The sequence below is a fragment of the Staurois parvus genome, unplaced genomic scaffold (assembly GCF_062004578.1).
Source record: "Staurois parvus isolate SC_StPar_1 unplaced genomic scaffold, SC_StPar_1.0 ptg000243l, whole genome shotgun sequence".
In the NCBI taxonomy this organism is placed as follows: domain Eukaryota; kingdom Metazoa; phylum Chordata; class Amphibia; order Anura; family Ranidae; genus Staurois; species Staurois parvus.
The window spans coordinates 15,780,264-15,802,392 of record NW_028318039.1 but is presented as its reverse complement, the minus strand read 5'-3'; the positions used below and the strand labels follow the sequence as shown (position 1 = coordinate 15,802,392).

Below are 22,129 nucleotides of genomic sequence, written 5' to 3'. Positions count from 1 at the left end.
ATGGACTTGGAGCAGACTGAGACCAGGTCGCGACCCCTGAGTACGTCCGGCAATGGTAGAGAGCGTAATCAGAGGTGTGCGAGGAAAGGAGCCTGACGTGAAGAGGCTGGCAGACCTGGTGACAGATCCGTGTGGGCTGGATGGATCGTCTGGGTAACGTAAGGCGTAGTCAGGCAGGCCAGGTCAGTAACGTGCGGGCAGCGAGGTACCGGAGGAGCAGGCAGAGAATGGTCAGAGTCACAAGCCGGGTTCAGTAACTAACGGGCAGCGCGGTACAGAGGATCAGGCAGAAGGATGGTCAGGCAAGCCAGGGGTTAAACAGGAGATGGTCAGCAGGGTCAGGAACAATGAAGAGGTCGGCAACAGAAGATTCACAGGATCAGATATCGGGAACAGAGCAAACGGCAATTTGACATACCTCTTGTCCTGTTTAAATAGCCCGCCCTGCGGTGTCATTGGTGCCAGGCGCGTGTCCGCGAGTGTGCATGCGCGGCCGTCGCGATCGCCCAGGTCCCGCTGCTCGCTGGCTAGGGTGCATCGGTGTTCTGCGCATGCGCCGCCCGGCGCATCGTGGCAGAACCACTGATTCCTGACATTAGTTATGCCTCCCTACACTGTGTGCATCAATAAAAAACACATGAGCCTGTAGCCTAGCATGGCAAGGCACACCCCTGCCCCCCCTCATCCCCCTCCCTTCCCTAAGCTAAGTCTGGCTGGAGAGGTCACTGTGCACTGTTAACTCTTTCCTGTGAAGACCAAAATTTCAAGGAAGCGGCACCGCAAGAACAGGAGCCAGCAGCTAATAATTTACTGGGGAATGTTTATTTTATTATGTCGGGCTCAATGTGTTACACTAAAGATCACTGGTGGTTTAATACTACTTTAAAGTGTTACTAAACCCAGGACCCTGCATTCACTCTATCTGGTCTCCCACAATACACACAACATGGAAATGCAATTATTTTAGTAAATATAAACTGCTAAATACCTTTTTTCATCAGCGGTTAGAGCAGTTTTGTGACTTCAGCAGAGCACTGGTTAAAGCTTGTAGGAGGAGATTTCTTTCTGCTCTAGGAGGATGTGAAACCCTTGACCCTCTTTCTGGACAGTGCTGATTGGCCCTGTGCTGATCACATGCACTCTCCCCCAAAAAAAGAAAACTTCTCTAGCAATACACACTAAACTGAGCATGTGCATGGGACTACGGATTTAGGCTGTATCAGGTGGTCATTTCAACAAGAGGAGTGGCAGAGAAGAAAGAGATCAAACAGCCTTTTTAAACAATGCAGAGGATTAACCCCTTAGGTTGCACTGTGAGTATAACAAGCATGCTTTACTGCATATACAGACTGATTTTACTGTTGTGGGCTTAGTAACACTTTAACTCTTTCTTGACCTCCTCTGAAAGTCGTTTTGCTCAACCACATGAGTTAGCACACAGCCATTGGTATCCAGTACCAGCAAACACAAATGCTCCTGCGCTTGGGGATGGACTCGATGCAGGCTACAACCACATTAAGAATGTCCTGGAACATGCACACCTTGCTGCCCTCAAATAGACCGGGGGAATCCAAATATACTGAATGGGGAAAGAACAAAAAGAGGGCACACAGGCCTAGTGCATTACCATAAAAAATGTTTAATAAGAAATAAAGTAGGTGTTGTACTCACAAATGACAATAAAGTCAAGGCGCATCATAAAGAACAGCTGGGTCAACACCACGCTGAGTAACCTTCCGCAATAGGGAGTGTAGACATCCAATAGGCTGACGCGTTTCGAGGATTTGCCTCTTCCTCAGAGTACAACACCTACTTTATTACTTATTAAACATTTTTATGGTAATGCACTAGTAATGCCTGTGCGCCCTCTGTTTGTTCTTTCCTCATTGGCATCCAGTAGGTTGACAGCAGTGCTGATGTGCCAAACATAGTGTATGACACTGTTTACTTTTTTCTTTTACAAACCTTGTTGAAATGTCACACAGTGACATTTCATTAAGTTGTATTGGCTGCATGTCTCTGGAAGCGGCTGTGGTCGGTTCTTACAAACACTGACTTGCCTAATATATAGAGGACTGAGATCCCCCCCATGCCCTGACCTGCCCCAGTCATTAGAGCTTGGAAGGGGGAGCATGGGGGGAAGGGGGAGTTTGAAGGTCCATTCCCTCTATCTCTACATTCCCTACTGTGGAAGAACCCAAACTTTCCTCATCTCTATTAATACCCATATGCAGTCGTATGGAACAAATTTGGCATTAAGAAACTGCAGGATGTTACACACAATGGGGTCTTATTGTCCTTTGATGAGTTGAAATCCAAGCACTGATGTCCAAATTTTCACTTTTTTAGTTACTTGCAACTAAGACATGGCTTCCAATTGCAGTTTGGACTTCCCTCCATCCTTCTGGGGTGGAGTTATTGTTGTGGGATAATGATCCTACTAAGCCCTAAATACCTATTTCCTGAAACTGCAAATTTGCTTAGAGTATGTAGAGAATTATGGATGTCTAGTTTCCCAGATCTATATTATGAAGATTGGGAGGAAGTGTGGGAAGCTCACTTTATGGGATTAATTTTAGCCAGAGACCAATTGATTCATCATACGTTTTTGCACATGATCTCCTTGACCCCAGCCAAACTAGAGCGAAGTTATAGAAATCGATCCTTCTTCTGGCGCTGCTCCCATAGTGGTGCTGATTTTATACTTGTATTCTGGGATTGCCCAGCTATCCAGCAATATTGGGTTGACATCCTAATCTATGTCAAGTCTGTCACTACTATACCTCTCAACCTGTCAATCAGACTCTGCCTTTTCAATCTGGTTGATGGTAGAGCTCCTACTTGGGCTTTCCACACTTTGCTTACATTGCTACTCTATTGTGCAAGGAAACTTAATATTTTGTCCTGGAAAAAAGCCTTGGCATCGACCCTGGCATCTTGGAAATCACTGGTGAGTAAGGCTCTACCTCTTTATAAAGCAACCTACTCAAATAGAGGGGTACAAAATAAGCTTGTCAAAATATGGGGGGGCGACTGAATTAATTCTGCTCTTACTGTTTCAGACTTATTAGCTGTATTTGGGGCAATGTTTCCTGTGGATGGTGTTTCACACTATACCGAGTTTCATCTACTCTTCTTTCCATGCCAGAGTATTGCTTAATTATATGTGATGTCCTTATACTTTTCTGCCAATAGGACATGTGGATTTTGGCTTTATGTTGCCTCTGTCTTATTATGAAGTTAGGCTAACTGTTTTATATATGATTGTGGAATGAGGAGAATGCTGTACTAGTCACAGGTGTAAGTGTCTTCTAGTTTTATTGTCAGCTATACTGTTGATGGTACTGTATTGTTATGTTCTTTGTTATAACTGAAGATTTTTTGAATAAACATAATGGATTGTGCTGCACTGCACTGAAAAAAGTACTGCATACTGTACTTATTTTCAATGCACACCCCCCTAATCGGGTGGTGTAAACTGGCCAAGTAGGAGATAAGGCATTTTGCCTTGTCCTGCTGTGGGACTGTGCTGGAATAGCTGCCCAATGAAGTTCTACTAGGGTGAATAGTCCCTTAGTATTTTTAGCCAGTTGTGGACACTGGACATCCTACACACATCCCAAAAAATATAATGGAAGTACACAGGAAATCCTGGTAACTCCTGATTGTAAATGGCTAGAAGCTGTTGCTGTAAAAAAAAAAAAATCTGACACAGTGTTTATAAACCTTTTGCATCAACCTTTTTTTGTCAACATTTTATATGAATCTTGGAATCAAGATGGAGAAATATTACATGGGAAGGATTGATTGGATATACATTAAGGTAAAAAAACCTTTTGTGCCTGGGTTTCCCCTCAGCTCTCCCTTATACTTACCCGAGCCCCATTGCAATATAGAGCTGTGCATGCATCGGCTCTCCCGACTCTGTCTCTCTTCATTTGGCAGATCAGAGCCATTTGATCCTGCTGCTGTCAATCAAATGCAACACGGGGTGGGGCTGTGCCCCGCTGTCTTTCTATAGACACAGGCAATGGGGCTCAGGAGTGAGCCCGCACGAGTGCCCCCATAGGAAGCGGCTTCCTATGGGGGTACTGGATGAAGAGGAGGAGCTAGGAGCACCGGCAGGGGACCCTAGAAGAGGAGGATGAGGGCTGCTCTGTGCAAAACTATTGTGTCCCTTGTGCACTACCTGTGTGTTAGGCGATTGCAATGGCTGCATATAGAGTTGTACAGAGTGGAAGAGCGCACATAGAAGAGTTTCATACGTACTCCATGGGTCCCAGCTGCACAGGGGGCAAAGATAGAAAAAGGAGCATTTCAGCACGGCCTGGAGACTATTTAGAAAGTAAACTCGGGGGAAGAAATTTACTGAAGAAACAGATAATACACGTTATGTTACTTGTCTCTGTTTTATGAAAAAATAGACTTTAATGTCACTTTAGCTCTTATTTTCCTGACATTTTTATATAGTTACTTTTCTAATCATTATTATTTAAACTATTTTTGTTTTAGTTGTTTTGCTCATTTATTTTTTTCAGTGTTTAAATAATAAAAAGAACAAAATTGAAAAAAAACCCTATATTTAGTTTGTAAATAGCTTTGCAGTGCATTTTAAATAGGTCCAATGATATAAAATGTATACTTTTTATCTACAAGTAAACAATTTTTTTCAACTAACATTGATCAAAGTGTTTTATTGTTTGTTTTGTTAAATTTTTTTTTCATCTATGAATGCATAAAAAGTAAAATTAGGTTTTGCAAGTTAATATCACCAAAGCATTGTTTCACCTAAAACAAAAAATATATGTATTACTTTTTTATCTCTAGGAATGAAAAATCATTACCAAATCAATATGCTCACAGCAGTAAATGTAAAAATTGCTCTGGTCTATAGGCAGTGTACAGGGCTGAGAACTAAAGTAGTTAAAAATACTTACATGTAACTGTGCTTATCCTATGTTTTTTTTCTCACAAAACAGATTGTGAGAGATGCATGCAAGGCATGGCCTTGCCATAAGATGTGATATGTTGCTAGGTCACCTTACCTATTGTTGGTACCTATTATTATGTTAGTGTTATGATCCGCCAGGTGGTGCCTCTGGCAGCCCACTGGACAGACCTACCCAAAGCGTGGAATCTAAGTCCCGGTCTGTGCTTTCACCAGGGCTCCTGATGGTGGGGATGGACTTGTAACAGACCAGGGCCAGGTCACGACCTCTGAGCAGGCCTACCAGTGGCAGAGGCAACCTCCGGGGATGTATAGGTACTGGGATAGCCAGATGTGAGGAGGACGGCGGGACCTAGCAGGATGGGTCACGAGCAGCGGTCCCGTGGGGTAAACGAGGTACAGAATCAGGAGGCAAAGAGTAGTCAGGTCACACGCAGGGTCAGCAGGATAAGTCAGTCCGCAGATAGGTCAAACAAGCCGAGGATCAGGAGGGGAGAAGGCAGAGTAGTCAGGGCAATCCGAGTCAAATACAGGAGAAGGCAGTGTAGTCAGGACAATCCGGGTCAAAGCACAGGAGAAGGCAGCGTAGTCCGGGTCAATCAGGGTCAAAATGCAGGTACAGGAACTCAGGATCACAGATAGACCTTGCGGCGATTAGTGACAGTGCAGGGCATCTTTAAATATTGCGCCCTGCACTGTCATTGGCCGTCCAGGACGCGCCCCCGGGCTGTCATTGGCCGCCCGAGGCTCCTACTGCGCGTTCTGTCAGCTGCGGCCCGCCGGGACCTGGTGCTTGTGTCCCAGCGTGAGCCGTCGCCAGTGCGCGTGCGCCGGAAGAGGAGCCGCCGCGATCCCTGACAGTTAGCTGCCAGGCTGCCATGATGTTCAGTTCACTACAATACTTTCCACAACAATGACCCAGATCAAGTATGAAAAATAGGAGTTCTGTCATAAAGCTTTCTACCCCTTTTGTAGCTGGTTCCAGGTAAGGGAAAGTATTGAAGCCAGAGGATCAGCATTACCACCAGGAAACTACAATGCTCAATGTGAGGTTAATAGCAGTCTAAATATTGATCATATGACAAGTTTCTTTTAATTACTTTGGCTGTTTAGGTAAGCTGTGGGACATTGGATGTGCCCTTTCTTTATTTTTGATACATTTTGCATGTTTGATGCAGTTTGATAACTGCTTGATGACCATTGATTGTTATGGTTGTAAATAATACATCTATGCTAAGTGATTTTAATTCTTTGGTTTGCTGCTGAAATATGGATGGATGGTTGATTTGCAAGACCTCATGTACACTCCATTTCTTCCCTTTGCAAAAGCAAAGTTTAAAATAAAATCTACCTGTAATGTATGTTGAGTGAAATGGAGAGCATATACCAGTTTGGATAGTTCTCCAAACCTGGAGTCTCCAAACGTTCGAAACAAAGGGCCAGTTTACTGACCTTCAAACTTTAGGGGAGCTGGACTGCGGCCAGTTGGAGTAAAAAAAAATGCCCAGGAGTCGGTGGAAGTAAATAATGTCATAGGCTTGGTGGTCAGTGGAAGGATTAGAGCTCCATCATTGGTGTCAGTGGCAGAATTAGTTCTCCATCTGTGGTATCCATGGGAGGAATAGTTCCCCACTGTTGGTGTCAGTTAAAGGAATAGTGCTCCATCTTTATGACAATAATGGTGTGAACCTCCTGCGCTCATTAGTGTTCAACTCTATATATAAAGAAGAGAAGCTGCTAACATTAAATCATATACCAATGATTACCATAGACATATAAATAACAAATTATAATGTAGCGCTACTCACATAATAAACAAGTGCATATAAATATATGTACCAAGTGTATCAATTAGTGAAAAATGCCAAATCAACTATTGACCAAGTGATTTCATGCAAAAATCCAAACAATTATATGTGAACACAAAATGTGATGGTGATAATTGAAAACAATTGATGCTGATCAAATACAATCTTCAAAAATAATTATAATGACCTAAATCATATGGAAAACATATATATCTCTTTATACAAATCCATTCAGTGTAAATAATATATAAAATCACGCGTGCATATAGTGAACATACTATAGTGAAACCACAATACAAAAACAACTAAATCAGTGCTCTTAAAGTCCAATATATGCCGATGGTAACACACTCGTGCTGATATTTGTGTGCAAGTGGATATGACAATCCGACCACCGTCTGGATAAGCCTCTCACCTTATAGCTTCGACCCTTGCGGGTCAAGGCGCTTTACTGGATCCTTCTCACGGATCCTGCAAGCCTGCTATCCCTCCAAATGGTCGCTCCTTGTCGCACCCAAATCCCTCAAGGGGTCAGCACTCCACTAATGGCTCCTCTCCAGGTAAGATCAAGTGTAGCACCAATCTCTCATATGAGACATAAAATAGATCCTCCCATAGTGTAGTAAGTTTATTTGTAAAGTAGGGACAATAACAAAAATAATAAACTCACATAGCAGCAGTATCCAGTTCAAACAGTTCAAACCTCATGCTTTCGGATAAGGAAACGAATGTATGGGTGTACAACGGGTGTACAGGTGTACCAAGATGGCCGCTACGTCGGAAGTGCGTCACTACGTCAGGCCGACGCGTTGCGTCACAATACCATGTGACTTCCTCAGGGCTCTATATGCACGCATGATTTTATATATTATTTAAACTGAATGGATTTGTATAAAGAAATATATATGTTTTCCATATGATTTAGGTCATTATAATTATTTTTGAAGATTGTATTTGATCAGCATCAATTGTTTTCAATTATCACCATCACATTTTGTGTTCACATATAATTGTTTGGATTTTTGCAAATCACTTGGTCAATAGTTGATTTGGCATTTTTCACTAATTGATACACTTGGTACATATATTTATATGCACTTGTTTATTATGTGAGTAGCGCTACATTATAATTTGTTATTTATAGTGCTCCATCTTTGGTGTCAGTGGAAGGAATAATGCACCAAGGGCCAGATAAAGGCAAGCAAAGGGCCACATTTTGGAGACCCGTGGTCTAGAGTAATTTGTGTTAAAAAGAGAGCAATGTATCAGTTTGAAACCTTTGGGTTACAACCTCTGAAGAAATACACCAGGCACAGGTAAGGTGGCTGCCCATTTTAGCATATTGCCTGTCTTCAGTACGAACAAGCAACGCAGCTTGTTTGTTGTCTGTCTTTTGAGCCATAGGTAAATGGTCTCAGTAAAACACCATTGTCAGTAAAAGTAAGAGCCTGGCTAGCTCTCCATTTACTTATAGTGGTGCCAAGGCTGGTGTGAATTAGTTGCTGACCTCAAATTCCATTTTCTTTTGAACCCTGCCAGATGGTTATAACAAGAACTCTAAGTCTTATACTTAAAAAAAAAAAAAGTGTTAAAAAAAAGCTTGTCAATGCCTGTATAGCCTTAACATATTTTTAAAGTTGCAGGCAGAGCAAAGCCTGAGCTGACCAAAGCAAAGGGTAGGGTATAAGATGCAGAAAGTGTGGAAATTTTACTGAGCATTTGTTCAGCATTCTCACTGATTTGCATTATCAGCACCGAATAAACCAAGAAAAATATGTAATGCAGACATTTTTGAATGCTGCAAATTAGAAATAATGACAAAAGTAGTTTTAGAGTGATTTCCAAAGCTCAAAAAATGCTGTCTATGTGCATGTGATGTCTGAATGTATGAACCCTTACTCTGTAATCCTATAAGCAGAGATGGCCATAACCTGGCCATATGCCAACAGACCTGGCAACTGGAAGCAAAAATACTATAGCCAGATATTTTCTTTTTCAATACATTTTTATTGAAGATTTACAGAGTTAGAGCAGTATTGATTCATGCAAATGTGGGAATGTATAAAACCATTTTATCACCAGCAAATCAAGATATACAGGCATGACTTTCTGTGTGGGTTTTACAATTTAGGTGTGCTAACAATGTAAAGATATGAGGGTATAAGTGAACTTGGTTAATGTTAAATCTGAAGTGCTAGCCCCCATTGATATTTGTAATCTGCACAAGTGATGAATCGGTTCTTTGATGGAAGTAAGGCTGTATATGGCTCATCCTGCATCGTCGGCAGTGAATTGATGGTAATACACCCTTGAAGTAAAGATTGAGGAGAAGAACGTCCATGTTCACTTCTGATATAATAGAACTCTATCCAAAAAGGAAGAAGAAAAGCGGTTCTGGAATGGGATGCAGTTTTTAGCCTTTATTCATTGGTCAGTTTATTTTACCTCATGCATGGATTAAATACTGAATATACTTTAAGCAGCCTAGAAAATGGTTCCTCTGTGAGCATTGTGCACGTTTTAGTATGAAGCAATGTTTCTTGTATAAAATAATCTTTTATTTCCACATGTGGTTTGCATTCCTTGACAACTTTAAAATTAGTCATATGACATAATTATCCTCACTAATCACAGTAGTGATACTGTCTCTCAAAAATACTAGGAAATGTGTTTTTACAGTTGTTTTAAGTCATTTTTATATTATATGCATTTTATGTAGCAAATATAGTAATACATCTTTTTATTTTTTTAAGCTGGTTGAATTCTTTATTTCTTATTGGTCACAAACGGAAGCTCGAAGAAGATGACCTGTATAAAGTGCTACCAGAAGACAGTTCAGAGAGACTTGGAGAAGAGCTCCAGTGGTAAGAGGCTTCTTGTCTTCTGGTGAAGTATAGGGATAGATTTACTAAAACTGGGGCACTCAGAATCTGGTTCAGCTGTGCATGGCAGCCAATCAGCTTCTAACTTCAGCTTGTTCAATTAAACTTTGGCAATAAAACCTGGAAACTGATTGGTTTCGTTGCAGAGCTGCACCAGATTTTGCATTCTCCAATTTTAGTAAATAACCCCCTATGCATTCTTTCTGTTCTATCACAACGAGCACAAGCAGACATTACATTTCCCCAGCAAGAACTATAATAAGAATAATAATAAACTTTATTTTATTAGTGCTTTTAAAGGTAGCTTCCTAAAGCACTTTACAAAGAAAACGCAAGAAATACACAGGATAAAACAAAGGATAAAGGGCAATTACATAAAAGCTTGTCTAAAGAAAAAAGTTTTTAGATTTGATTTGAATGAGTTTAGAGAAGATGACTCTATGATGTTCTTTGGAAACGAATTCCAGAGTTTTGGGGCATAGCAGAAAGCTCTGTCTCCCATTGAGTGTAGGTGAGTAGAGGACACACACAGTAGACCAGAATTTGAAGAGTGGAGGTTATGGGGGAGGGGGGAGTAGGTTGATAAAAGTTCAGACAGATAATGGGCTGTCAAGCCATGAAGGGCATTATAGGTGAGTAAGAGAACTATAAATGGGTTATCATTAACTACTTGCCAACCGCAGATAGCTGAATCACGGCTACACTGCGGCTGGCCAGTTCTGGGAGGGCGTCATATGACGTCCTCCCAGAACGCTCTCTCCTGCGCGCCCCCGGGGGCACGCACCCGGCGATCTCCAAGTTAGCTGTGTCCTACGGACACAGCTGATCACGTGATGTGGTAAAAGGCCAATCACAGCGGCCTTTTACCACGTGATGAGCCGTGTCCAATGACACGCTGATCACCGGGAAATGCAATTGCCGGTTCTCGGCTGACAACGTGAGGAAAGTACTGCTGAGAACCGGCAGTTGGCAGAGCAGGGATGGGCACCGATCATCAGGGCACTGATGATCAGTGCCCTGATGATCGGTGCCCAGGAGTGCCACCCACCAGTTCCGCCCACCTCTGCCCAGCAGTGCGCCCACTTGTGCCCAGCAGTGCACCCTCCTGTGTAGAGAAGTGCCACCCACCTGTGCCCGGAAGTGCCACCCACCTGTGCCCATCAGTGCAGCCCAGCATTGCTGCCAGTCAGTGCCACAAGTCAGTACCCAGCGGTTGTGCCAGTCAGTGCCCAGCAGTTGCGCCAGGCAATTCCTAGCAGTGCCACCAGTCAGTGCCCAGCATTGCTGCCAGTCAGTGCCACAAGTCAGTACCCAGCGGTTGTGCCAGTCAGTGCCCAGCAGTTGCGCCAGGCAATTCCTAGCAGTGCCGCCAGTCAGTGCCCAGCAGTGATGCCAGTCAGTGCCACCTATCAGTGCTGTCTATCAGTGCCACCTATCCGTGACACCTATCAGTGCGCCTCATTAGTGCTGCCTATTAGTGCCTATCTGTGCCCATCAGTGCTGCCTCATCAACACACATCAGTGAAGGAGAAAAATTACCTGGTTGAAAAATTATATAATAGAAACAAAGAAACTTTTTTTTTTTTTCAAATTTTTTGCAATTTTTTTGTCTATAGCGCAAAAAGTAAAGTGCTCAGCGGCGATTAAATACCATCAAAAGAAAGCTCTATTTGTGAGAAAAAAATGATAAAAATTTCATATGGGTACAATCTTGCATGACCGCGCAATTGTCAATCAGAATGCGACAGCGCTGAAAGCTGAAAATCGGCCTGGTAAAGAAGGGGGTTAAGTGCCCGGTAGGCAAGTGGTTAATGTTCTCAACACGTAAATAGTAAAAACATTTTGAAATGTTCTGTATAACAGAGCCTATGATTTTTTGGATGAGGTAGGTTATCTTAACTAGGTAATGAATAGCTGTTTTTAAATAAAGTGGGGACAATTCACTAAAGGTTATCATATGCGTTACGTTGGTCATGTGAGCACCAAAAATGTCAATTTACTATTGCTGGTATGCGGTATTTACTGCAAAGAGCAAAATCACTTGATAAATACCGCTTAAAAAGACCTTATAGTCAATTCACAAAAGAAAAGAAATAATTAAATGCATGTGGTAATTAAGTAGTGGTTTGGGTACCCTCTTGTTAAAGGGGGCTTACAGATTCCAATAAGTCACCCGCCTGCAGACCTCCACAACAACCGGCCATGTGCTTGATCACCATTTTTTTTTTTTTTTTTCATTTTGGTGTGGGGGTTCCCCTCACAATCCATACAAGACCCGAGGGGTTAGTATGGATTGGGGGAGACCCCACACAGTTTTTTTTTCTTACCTCTTAATTGCTGGCAATTCTTTTTTTTTTTTTTCTTTTTTACATTCAACTGTCAGCGGGAAACCCACTGACACCCAATGTTAGAGGGGATTTATTCTTCGAAAGCCAATACACCTTTGCATACTGGTACTGACTAGTATTCCATTGTTTCTCTTCTTCCTCACTGAGCTAATGTGACCCCAGTGAGGACAGAGAGGGGCAGTGGACAGAACTGGTGGGAAATTTGAAAATGACAAAAAGTGACATTCACTAAAATCACATAATAAAACATTACTGTATCAAAGCATTTCACATACATTTTGTCCCTAGTGCTTTGTCCTGTGCCCTGCCTTCATTTTTACTGTTCTTTCTGCCTGGAAACTGAGACATGTCCATGGCGTCCAAAAAGTGTCCCTTTAGGTCAAAAGCGGTTTTAGACCAGCTAGAGAACAGCGATAGTAAATCAGAACCTTGCAGAATTGAGTGATAATGATTTGTGGGGAAATTTGTCATCAGACACTGAAAACGATTTTGCGACTTTGCTCAGTGATGTGCAAACTTGGCACTAGATTTCAAATTTCAGTGTTTTTGGTTTGATTATATTAAGAGATAAGAGGGGGGCACTGGAAGAAGGGGAAGATCAGAGAAGACAGGATCAAACAGCATTTTTACTCAGTGCAGAGGATTAACCCCTTAGGTTCCACAGTGTTTTTATAAAGTAATGCACCCCATTATCTGTCTGAACTTTTATCAACTTACTCCCCCACTCATAACTTCTGCTCCTCAAACACTGGTCTCCTGTGTGTCCTCTCTACTCACCTACACTTGATGGGAGACAAATCCATCTCCTGCTATGCTTTAAAAATCTGGAATTCACTTCCACAGAACATCAGAGAATCAATTCCTCTAAACTTGTTTAAATCAAATCTTAAAACTTTTTTCTTTGCACAAGTTTTCACGAAATTGTCCCTTTTTTTTCCTTTGTTTTACACTGTTTATTTCTTGTGTTTTCCTTGTAAAGCACTTTGAGATGCTACATTTAAAGGTGTTATATAAAATAAAGTTTATCATTATTGTTATTAATATTATTATTAGGATCAATGGGAGGAATAGTGCTTCATTATTGGTGTCAGTGGGAGAAATAGTGTCCCATTGTTGATGTTTATAGCAGGAATTTTTGCTCCATTTGATTTGTACTAGGATGAGGAAATTTGGGGCATACAATTTATTTTAGAACGCAAAATTTCGGTCGAGGGGGGAGAGGATTTGTGCTGGGGTTGATCTGCTAGTAGGAATGATAAGGGGGGTGGTATTTGTGCTAGGAGGAAACCTTTTATTTTGAGGGGGGTGGATTTGTGCACGCAGGGGAGGATTTGGAAGAGCAGATAGGATTTATGTTTGGGGAAGAAGAGGATTTGAGCTGAGAGAGGGGATGGTGGGGGCAAAGTTTTGTGTTGGGATGGGGATTTCAGCGGGAGTGGATACATTTGTACTGGAAGAGGGTCAATTTTTGTTTGAGGGGAAATTTTGTCTTGCAAATGGAATTTATACTTTGGAGTAAGCGTGCAGATTAGTGCTCTAATTTTTTGGGAGAAAGGGAGTGTATTTTTTCCTCACAAATAATGCACATATATTTTGGGGAGGGGACTCTGTTTGGCATCTTTGCTCTGGGCTTGATGATATTGTCCCTGCACTGAGGTACAAACTTTAGAACTAGCACAACATCAAATATTACTGAACTCAGTAGGCCAGTGTACTAGCCAAAGAACTAACATCATCATCAAACATTATTGAACTCAGTAGGTCCAGGTACTAGGCAGACAACTAACATTATTGTCAAACATTTTTGAACTCCGTAGGCCAGGGTACTAGACAGAGATCTAACAACATCATCATCCTCAAACATTATTGACCTCAGTAGGTCAGTGTACTAGACAGAGAACTAGCATCAACATCAAACATTATTGAACTGAATAGGTCAGGGTACAAGCTATAGAGCTAGCCTCAACATCAAACATTATTGAACTGAATAGGTCAGTGTACTGGCCAGAGAACTAACATCATCATTATTATTATTATACAGTATTTATATAGCGCCAATGGTTTGCTCAGCACTGTACATTATAGTGAGAGACAGTACATGAGAAAGTACAGTAACAATACAATACAATACACGAGTGGTTCGAGGGCCCTGCTCCTTGGAGCTTACAATCTAGGAGCCACATGAAACATTATTGAACTCAGTAGGTCCTCCAGGTACTAGGCAGAGAACTAACATCATCATGAAACATTATTGAACCCAGTAGGTTCAGGTACTAGCCAGAGACCTAGCATCATTATCAAACATTTTTGAAAGCCGTAGGCCAGGCCAGGGTACCAGGCAGAGAATTGCCATCATCATCAAACATTATTGAGCTCAGTAGGTCAGTGTACTGGCCAGAGAACTAACATCATCATCAAACATTGTTGAACTCAGTAGCTCCAGGTACTAGGCAAAGAACTAATATTATTATGAAATATTATTGAACTCAGTAAGTCTGGGTGCTGGTCAGAGGATTAACATCATTGTCAAACGTTTTTAACTGTATAGGTCAGTGTACTAGCCAGAGAACTAGCATCAGCCTCAAACATTATTGAACTCCGTAGGTCTGGGTACAAGCCAGAGAACTAGCATCATCACCAAACATTATTGAACTCAGTAGGTCTGGGTACTAGCCAGAGAACTAGCATCATCCTCAAACATTATTGAACTCAGTAGGTCTGGGTACTAGCCAGAGACCTAGCATTATTGTCAAACGTGTTTGAACTCCACAGGCCAGGGGACTAGGCAGAGAACTAATGTCATCATCATCAAACGTTATTGAAATCAGTAGGTCTGGGTACTATCCAGAGAATTAGCATCATCAAACATTATTGAACCCGTCAGGTCTAGGTACTAAACAAAAAACTAGCATTAACTTCAAACATTATTTACCTGAATAGATCAGGGTACTCGCTAGAAAACTAACATTATTGAACTCAGTAGGTCCAGGTACTGGTTATAGAACCAACGTCGTCATCAAAATTTTTTTAACTCTGTAGGTCAGTATACTAGCCAGAAAACTAACATCAACATCAAATATTATTGAATTGAATAGGTCAGGATACTAGCCAGAGAACTAGCATCATCCTCAGACATTATTGAACTCAGTAGGTCTGCGTACCAGCCAGAAACCTAGCATCATTGTCAAACTTTATTAATCTCCATAGGTCAGGGTACTAGCCAGAGAATCAGCATCATCATCCAAACATTATTGAACTCAGTAGGCCAGGGTACTAGCCAGAGAGCTAACATCATCAGCCTGCTGTCTTTCAGGAAAGATTTGCTTTAACTGGTTGTCTTCCTCATTTTCCTAGATTTTTCCTCATACCACTCCATTGCTGTATAATATTAAATGTGCTTCATGGCAGCTGCATTAAAGCAAACTGCATCCCATTCATTAGCTAAAAACAATAATCACAAATTAAAAGCAGTGGCACATTTCATTTTCTCCCTGTCTTTATTGGCTGTACATACAAAGTTCACTGTGACATTTTATGAGCCAGCAACTACTGAGAAAGGCACAGTTCACACCTATGAACTGAAATAAACTTTCCTGTTTTACTGCTGGAACCCCATGTGCTCTTATTTTTTTGCACACTGTTTGTGAAGAATATTTTAAGGAACCCTGGTCATTTTATATCTGTTTAGATTAGATTATATAAACACAATTCGCATCCTGATTAATGCATTTTTGGGGTGATTTCCAACAAGCAAAGCGTTTGACATGCTGCGCTACAGACATACACTCGACTGCATGAAGACATCATTGTCATATTATCCTAATATTAAAACATGCTCCTATAGATAAAAATTATGTGTATACATCACTCAGAAAAAAACCCATATTGAACTAATTGGTATATAAAGTCCCGAAATATTGTGCACATTCCCAACATGTGAAAAACTTAATTTTTTTGCTGTTATCTGATGCTCCTAAAAAAGAAACCCCCACTGTCCCTCAAAGGGCAAACTCTCACCTCCACTGTTGACCCTCACTACAGAGGTCTAATTGGAATATATCAAGATCAAAAGAAGGAAATAATCATCTTCCATCAAGTCCTGCTTGCATGCGCAGCCCAAAGCCAGTTGTTTTGAGGAACCACAAAGCCCAGCCTTTTCATTTGCATCATGTGGTTTTCAAACTTAAAGGCAAAGAAAAGTAGCCATAGTGCTCACTGCCATATACAACTTTTTATTAAAATGCTAAAAACACACTCGCATATAAAGAGAAGGTACAAACACTTCTCTTCAGCCAAAGCTACTGAGTCAAACAGTGCTGTACAGGAGGAGAAAAACAACAAATACTGCTATAGTAAACCGAGAGATCCCTTGTGGGAGTGTTTTCTGTTTGCTTCCCTTCCATCTTTGGACTGTATAGAAAATAAATGCATTTTGGGGACAGTACCCCACCCTTAAAATTTTGACCTACTAAGTTGTAAAAAATGCACAGAGGTAAACATGCACACTCTGTCTGCCATCCGCTAGAACTTAGGACTGGAAGATGACCAGGAATGTCACATATGCCTACATAGCATGAAGCACTTGGTTTTGAAAAAAATTTGCAGAATGTCAGCAGTTAACAGCCCACATTTAAAGTGAAAATATTTCTAAGCACTTAACTATTTGATTTACTGTTTAGGTGACTATCTCCTTTTCCTACTTTTTTATTTCTCATTGCTGTCCCTTGGCAGCCAAGCTTCTTTAATTCAATAAAACAAAGTTCTGTGCCTGGCACTACTACTTTACGTTGTTGGTTCCTTTGCACATTATGTAAGTCAACAAAACTTTAACCTCAAATGCTCTGCATTTTACTCTTTAATGTTAAAAATTTTGTAAAGTTAACAAAGTTAATGTTAAGTTAAGGTTTGGATATAATATTTACCTTTTTGATGCATCTGCCAAATTGGAATTCACCTATGTGATGTTTTGCTATGCTTTGTATTGTTCTGTTCTGACATTTTATAAAAAATACATTTGAAAAAAAAAAATATATATTTATAAGTACTGTACATTTCATACTATGTCTTTTTTTTTTTTTATAGGTTCTGGGAGGAAGAATTACAAAAAGCACAGAAGGAAGGCCGAGCTCCCCGTTTAACCAAAGCAATTATACGTTGCCACTGGAAATCCTACTCTGTCCTAGGATTTTTTACTTTAATTGAGGTATAGGTTGATCAGTGTCAAAGTGGCTTTTATTTTGTTGAGTGCTCATTCATGTTTTTTTACCTGGCCTGCAGAAAATTGATTTTCAGGTTATTTATTGTTACCGCAGACTTTAAAAAAAAAAACAAAACAATATTTTAACCCTTTTCCTGTCACCACTATAGCTGTTAAAGTGGGTCTGTCAGTTGCTGAAAGCAAGCTCAAGGCCATAAGAGCAGACAATACCTTGTTTTAAAATATGACAGTCAGCTTACTTGAAGTGTAAAGCCACCTAATATTTTCAGTATGCTGGCAAGCGGCAGTCTACCCTTCTAATCCCCCACCTGCGTTCTCCATAAGCCCTAATCCACTGGAGCAGGGCATAAGATGGAGAGCATCAGGAAATTGGTGAACCCCAGAAATGCTCATCTTATATAGCATTTCTTTGTATCCAGTATCAGTATTCTGTTGGCAGTGGGCAGCTGAAGCTGCAGCTCGAGATATCTGTGTCCTTAGTCTGCATGATCTGGAGGCTTTAATAAAAATCTAATGCAGGGGTCTTCAAACTTTAAACAAAGAGCCTTCAGACTTTAGGAGGGCCGGACTGTGGCCAGTGGGAGTACAAAAGGTCCCAATGTCAGTGGGAAAAAATAATGCCCTATAGTTTGGTGTCAGTCGGAGGAATTGTGCCCCATCATTGATGTCACTGGCCCCCATCATTGGTATCATAGAGAGGAATTGTGCCCCATCGCTGATGTCATTGGAAGGTGTTGTGCCCCATCATTGGTGTAAGTGGTGAGAATTATGCCTGATTGTTGGTATCAGTGGATTAAATAGTGCCCCAAGAATCAGATAAAAGCAAGCAAAGGACCGCATCTGCCCCCTGGACCGCAGTTTGAAGACCACTGCTCTAATTAATCCATAAAAAGTACCTGTCACTGCCTCTTCAAAGACTGAAACATGGGGGGTTGTCCGCTTTTGTGTCATGGTAATAAAGTTAACTAAACCAAGACAAGTTATTAAAAATAATAAAATATATAAAAAGAAGTTCATTGCTAAAGTAATGAGCTTTAAGGATTTTAATATTCTGCCTTTTTTCCAGTTTTGGGTGTCGTATCGTTTGTAATTTTGCAAGTTCATGCAATTTTAAAATTAGATTCACATTTAAAATTTACTAAATATGTTATTTATATTTAATGGAAAATGTACATATATTGTATTTTGTTTTCATTAAAAAGTATTTTTGCCTAAAATATAGATGTTCTAAACAGTTGCACAAATACTGTGTGACATTAAAAACATAAAAAACTGAGGCTACCATCTTTTCATTTTCTAGGCCCTGTGCTTTCAGAAAAAATATAGTTTTGTGGGTCTGTGTTGAAGTCAAGCATTTACAGTGAGCAACAGAAGTATTTGAACACCCTGCGATTTTGCAAGTTCTCCCACTTAGAAATCATGGAGGGGTCTGAAAATCACATTGTAGGTGCATTCCCACTCTGAGAGACAGAATTTAAAAAAAAATTCAGGAAATCACATTGTATGATTTTTAAAGAATTTTATTTGTCTTGCACTGCTGAACATAAGTATTTGAACACCTGAGAAACAGCAAGAATTCTGGCTCTCAAAGACCTGTTACTGTGCCTTTAAAAAGTCCACCTCTACTCCACTCATTAATCTAACTTAGTAGCACCTGTCTGAGCTCTTTAAAGACACCTGTCCACCCCACAGTCAGTCAGACGTCAACTACAACCATGGGCAAGACCAAAGAGCTGTCAAAAGACACCAGAGACAAAATTGTGGACCTCCACAAGGCTGGAAAGGGCTACGGGGCAATTGCCAAGCAGCTTGGTGAAAATTGATCAACTGTTGGAGCAATTGTTAGAAAATGGAAGAGGCTAAAGACGACTGTCAGTCTCCCTTGGACTGGGGCTCCATGCAAGATCTCACCTCGTGGGGTATCACTGATAAGAAAGGTGAGGAATCAGCCCAGAACTACAAGGGAGGAGCTGGTCAATGACATGAAGAGAACTGGGACCACAGTTTCAAAGGTCACTGTTGGTAGAACACTACGCCGTCATGGTTTCAAATCATGCATTGCACGGAAGATTCCCCTGCTCAAGTCATCACATGTCCAGGCCTGTCTGAAGTTTGCCAATGACCATCTGGATGATCCAGAGGAGGCATGGGAGAAAGTCATGTGGTCAGATGAGACCAAAGTAGAACTTTTTGGTCTAAACTTCACTCGTCGTGTTTGGAGGAAAAAGGATGAGTTGCATCCCAAGAACACCATCCCCACTGTGAAGCATGGGGGTGGTAACATCATACTTTGGGGGTGCTTTTCTGCAAAGGGGACAGGATGACTGCACTGTATTAAGGAGAGGATGAATGGGGCCATTTATTGTGAGATTTTGAGCAACAACCTCCTTCCCTCAGTCAGAGCATTGAAGATGGGCCGTGGCTGGGTCTTCCAACAGGACAACGACCCGAAGCACAGCCAGGATAACCAAGGAGTGGCTCCGTAAGAAGCATATCAAGGTTCTGGAGTGGCCTAGCCAGTTTCCAGACCTAAATCCAATAGAACATCTTTGGAGGGAGCTGAAACTCCGTGTTGCTCAGTGACAGCCCCGAAACCTGACAGATCTATAGGAGATCTGTGTGGAGGAGTGGGCCAAAATCCCTGTTGCAGTGCAAACCTGGTCAAGAACTACAGGAAACGTTTGACCTCTGTAATTGCAAACAAAGGCTTCTGTACCAAATATTAACACTGATTTTCTCAGGTGTTCAAATACTTATGTTCAGCAGTGCAAGACAAATAAATTCTTTAAAAATCATACAATGTGATTTTCTGAATCTGTTTTTAAATTCTGTCTCTCAGAGTGGGAATGCACCTACAATGTGAATTTCAGACCCCTCTATGATTTCTAAGTGGGAGAACTTGCTAAATCACAGGGTGTTCAAATACTTCTGTTCCTCACTGTATATAAAAAATAGGATAACTGGTCCAGCAGCAAAAGCCTTGATTACAGAAGCGAGGACAGGATCTAAGGACACGTTTTAAAGGGAACTTGTAAGCAAACAAATATGGAAAATGTCAATGCTGACATGTTTTTGAAGGTGTATGCTCTGGTGCTGTTATTCTTACCCTTCCCTCACTACATTATGAATCACTGAGCCAGTACCTACTGTATAAATATTGCAGGTCAGTGATATACCAGCAAGGATAATACACAGAGTACACCTTTTAAAACAAGCAATCAGTGGCAGCTCCCATGTTTCTTTTTTGACAGGTTCTTTTAATAGAGGAAAAGCTGTCAATGTTGTTTGGGAGTTTTCATTGTAACACAATAGCCTATTCAGCTTAGAAGCACATCCATAGAAGTGAAATAACAAACACACCATTTAAGGTGTGTTGTAATGATACTTCCAGAGTCTGTTTTTTTTGGTGTACCAGATTTACATTTTTGAATGATTGTTGCAATAAAATGTGTTTCTGGGTATAGCCTATAATGATTTTGAGATAGATTTAGCAGGGGACTATAGGGCCTTTTTATAGAGCATGCAGTGCATCCTCAGTTTTATTGTAAGGCTGTCTTGTAAATAAGTTTTTCCCTTAGACTTTTAGAATGTTTATATAAATGTAGCTCTTCTGTAGACTCCTAGCTGAGAAAGTGGAATATTTAGAATGCCTGACCATACCTACCCCATTACTCACTAATGCTTTCCAAACCTTCCTGTTGGCGTTAGTTCAACTCAATGTAAAAAAACGTGCTCCAAGATGCATCCAATGTGCATATGCTACCTTTCTAGTACTTCCGTTTTGATTAGTTTAGAATGCCAGAAAGAATGTCACTGCAGAATTATGCTTTTGAAAATGCTAGTTGCCTGCCTTTTTTGTTGATCCAAAGACTTTTTGGAGATACCCACACAAGAATTTAGATTAGTAGTTCTGACTTGTCATTTGACTTCACTAGTTGCACTTTGTCCTGGTTCAGTGACTCAGAAAGTATTGAAGCCAGAGACAGACAGGCAACGAGCATTTTCTGAATGTGGTTGTGGATGGCAGCCACCATTTTTCTCTCAATACAAAGTTTCTATAAGTGTCCGGTTGTATGCTAAACATCTTATCTTTTACCCTAAATGATCAAAAGTTTGTGGATACCTGACCATCACACCTACAATATACGAGTTTGTTGCCATTCCAAAACCGTGAACATTGATACACAACTGAACAACAGTTTGGAGTTGTAACAGGTTCCACTGGAAAGCGTGTCTGTGGCAATTTGGCCCATTTAGTAAAAAGAGCATTTGTGAGGTCCAGTACAGATGTTGAACTAGAAGGTCTGGCATGCAATAGGAATTTGAGTATATCCCAAAGATTTTCAATAGGGTTGAAGTCAGGGCTCTGTGAAGGCAACTCAGGTTCTTCCACACCAAGCTCATCAAACCATATCATTTTGGACCTGACTTTTGGGCACAGTCACATCCTAAAACTGTCATTACAAGGTTGGAAGCACACAGTTGCTTAATATTTCTTTGTATACTGTAACATTAACAAGAACCTTCATTGGAAACACCTGCACTCAATAATTGCTGTAGGAGGGGGTGTCACATAATTTTTGCCTAGTAGTATGTGAGATTATCAGGTGTTCACAAACTTTTGATCATATAGTGTATTATGTTATTGCTGGTAGAGAAACATTTTTCTGTCTATCTTCTTTGGCTCCTTGATTTTATTTGTAGAATTCTACATGGTAATTTTTTATATTTTTAATGTCAAAATGAAGACCAGGGTAAACATTTATAACAGATATAACTTCTGAACTTCCTTGCTTGTTATACACTGGTTACGCATTAGTTAACATAATCAGAAATGTATCACTTATTAGACTGTGTTATCCACTGTCTCATTTAATATCATATGCTTTGATAATGATTATTTTTTATTTTCTCAGTCAGTTTGA

At 40.8% G+C, this 22,129-nt stretch overlaps 1 protein-coding gene across 1 annotated transcript in view; it reads left to right on the top strand.

The window, feature by feature from the left end:
• ABCC4 (ATP binding cassette subfamily C member 4 (PEL blood group)) overlaps window positions 1-22,129 on the top strand; it is a 400,044-nt gene that overhangs the window by 74,620 nt on the left and 303,295 nt on the right. The window contains exons 2-3 of the mRNA XM_089680483.1: window positions 9,510-9,620; window positions 17,069-17,189. Of these exons, the coding sequence (XP_089536609.1) occupies window positions 9,510-9,620; window positions 17,069-17,189 (232 nt within the window). The remainder of the gene's footprint in view (window positions 1-9,509; window positions 9,621-17,068; window positions 17,190-22,129) is intronic.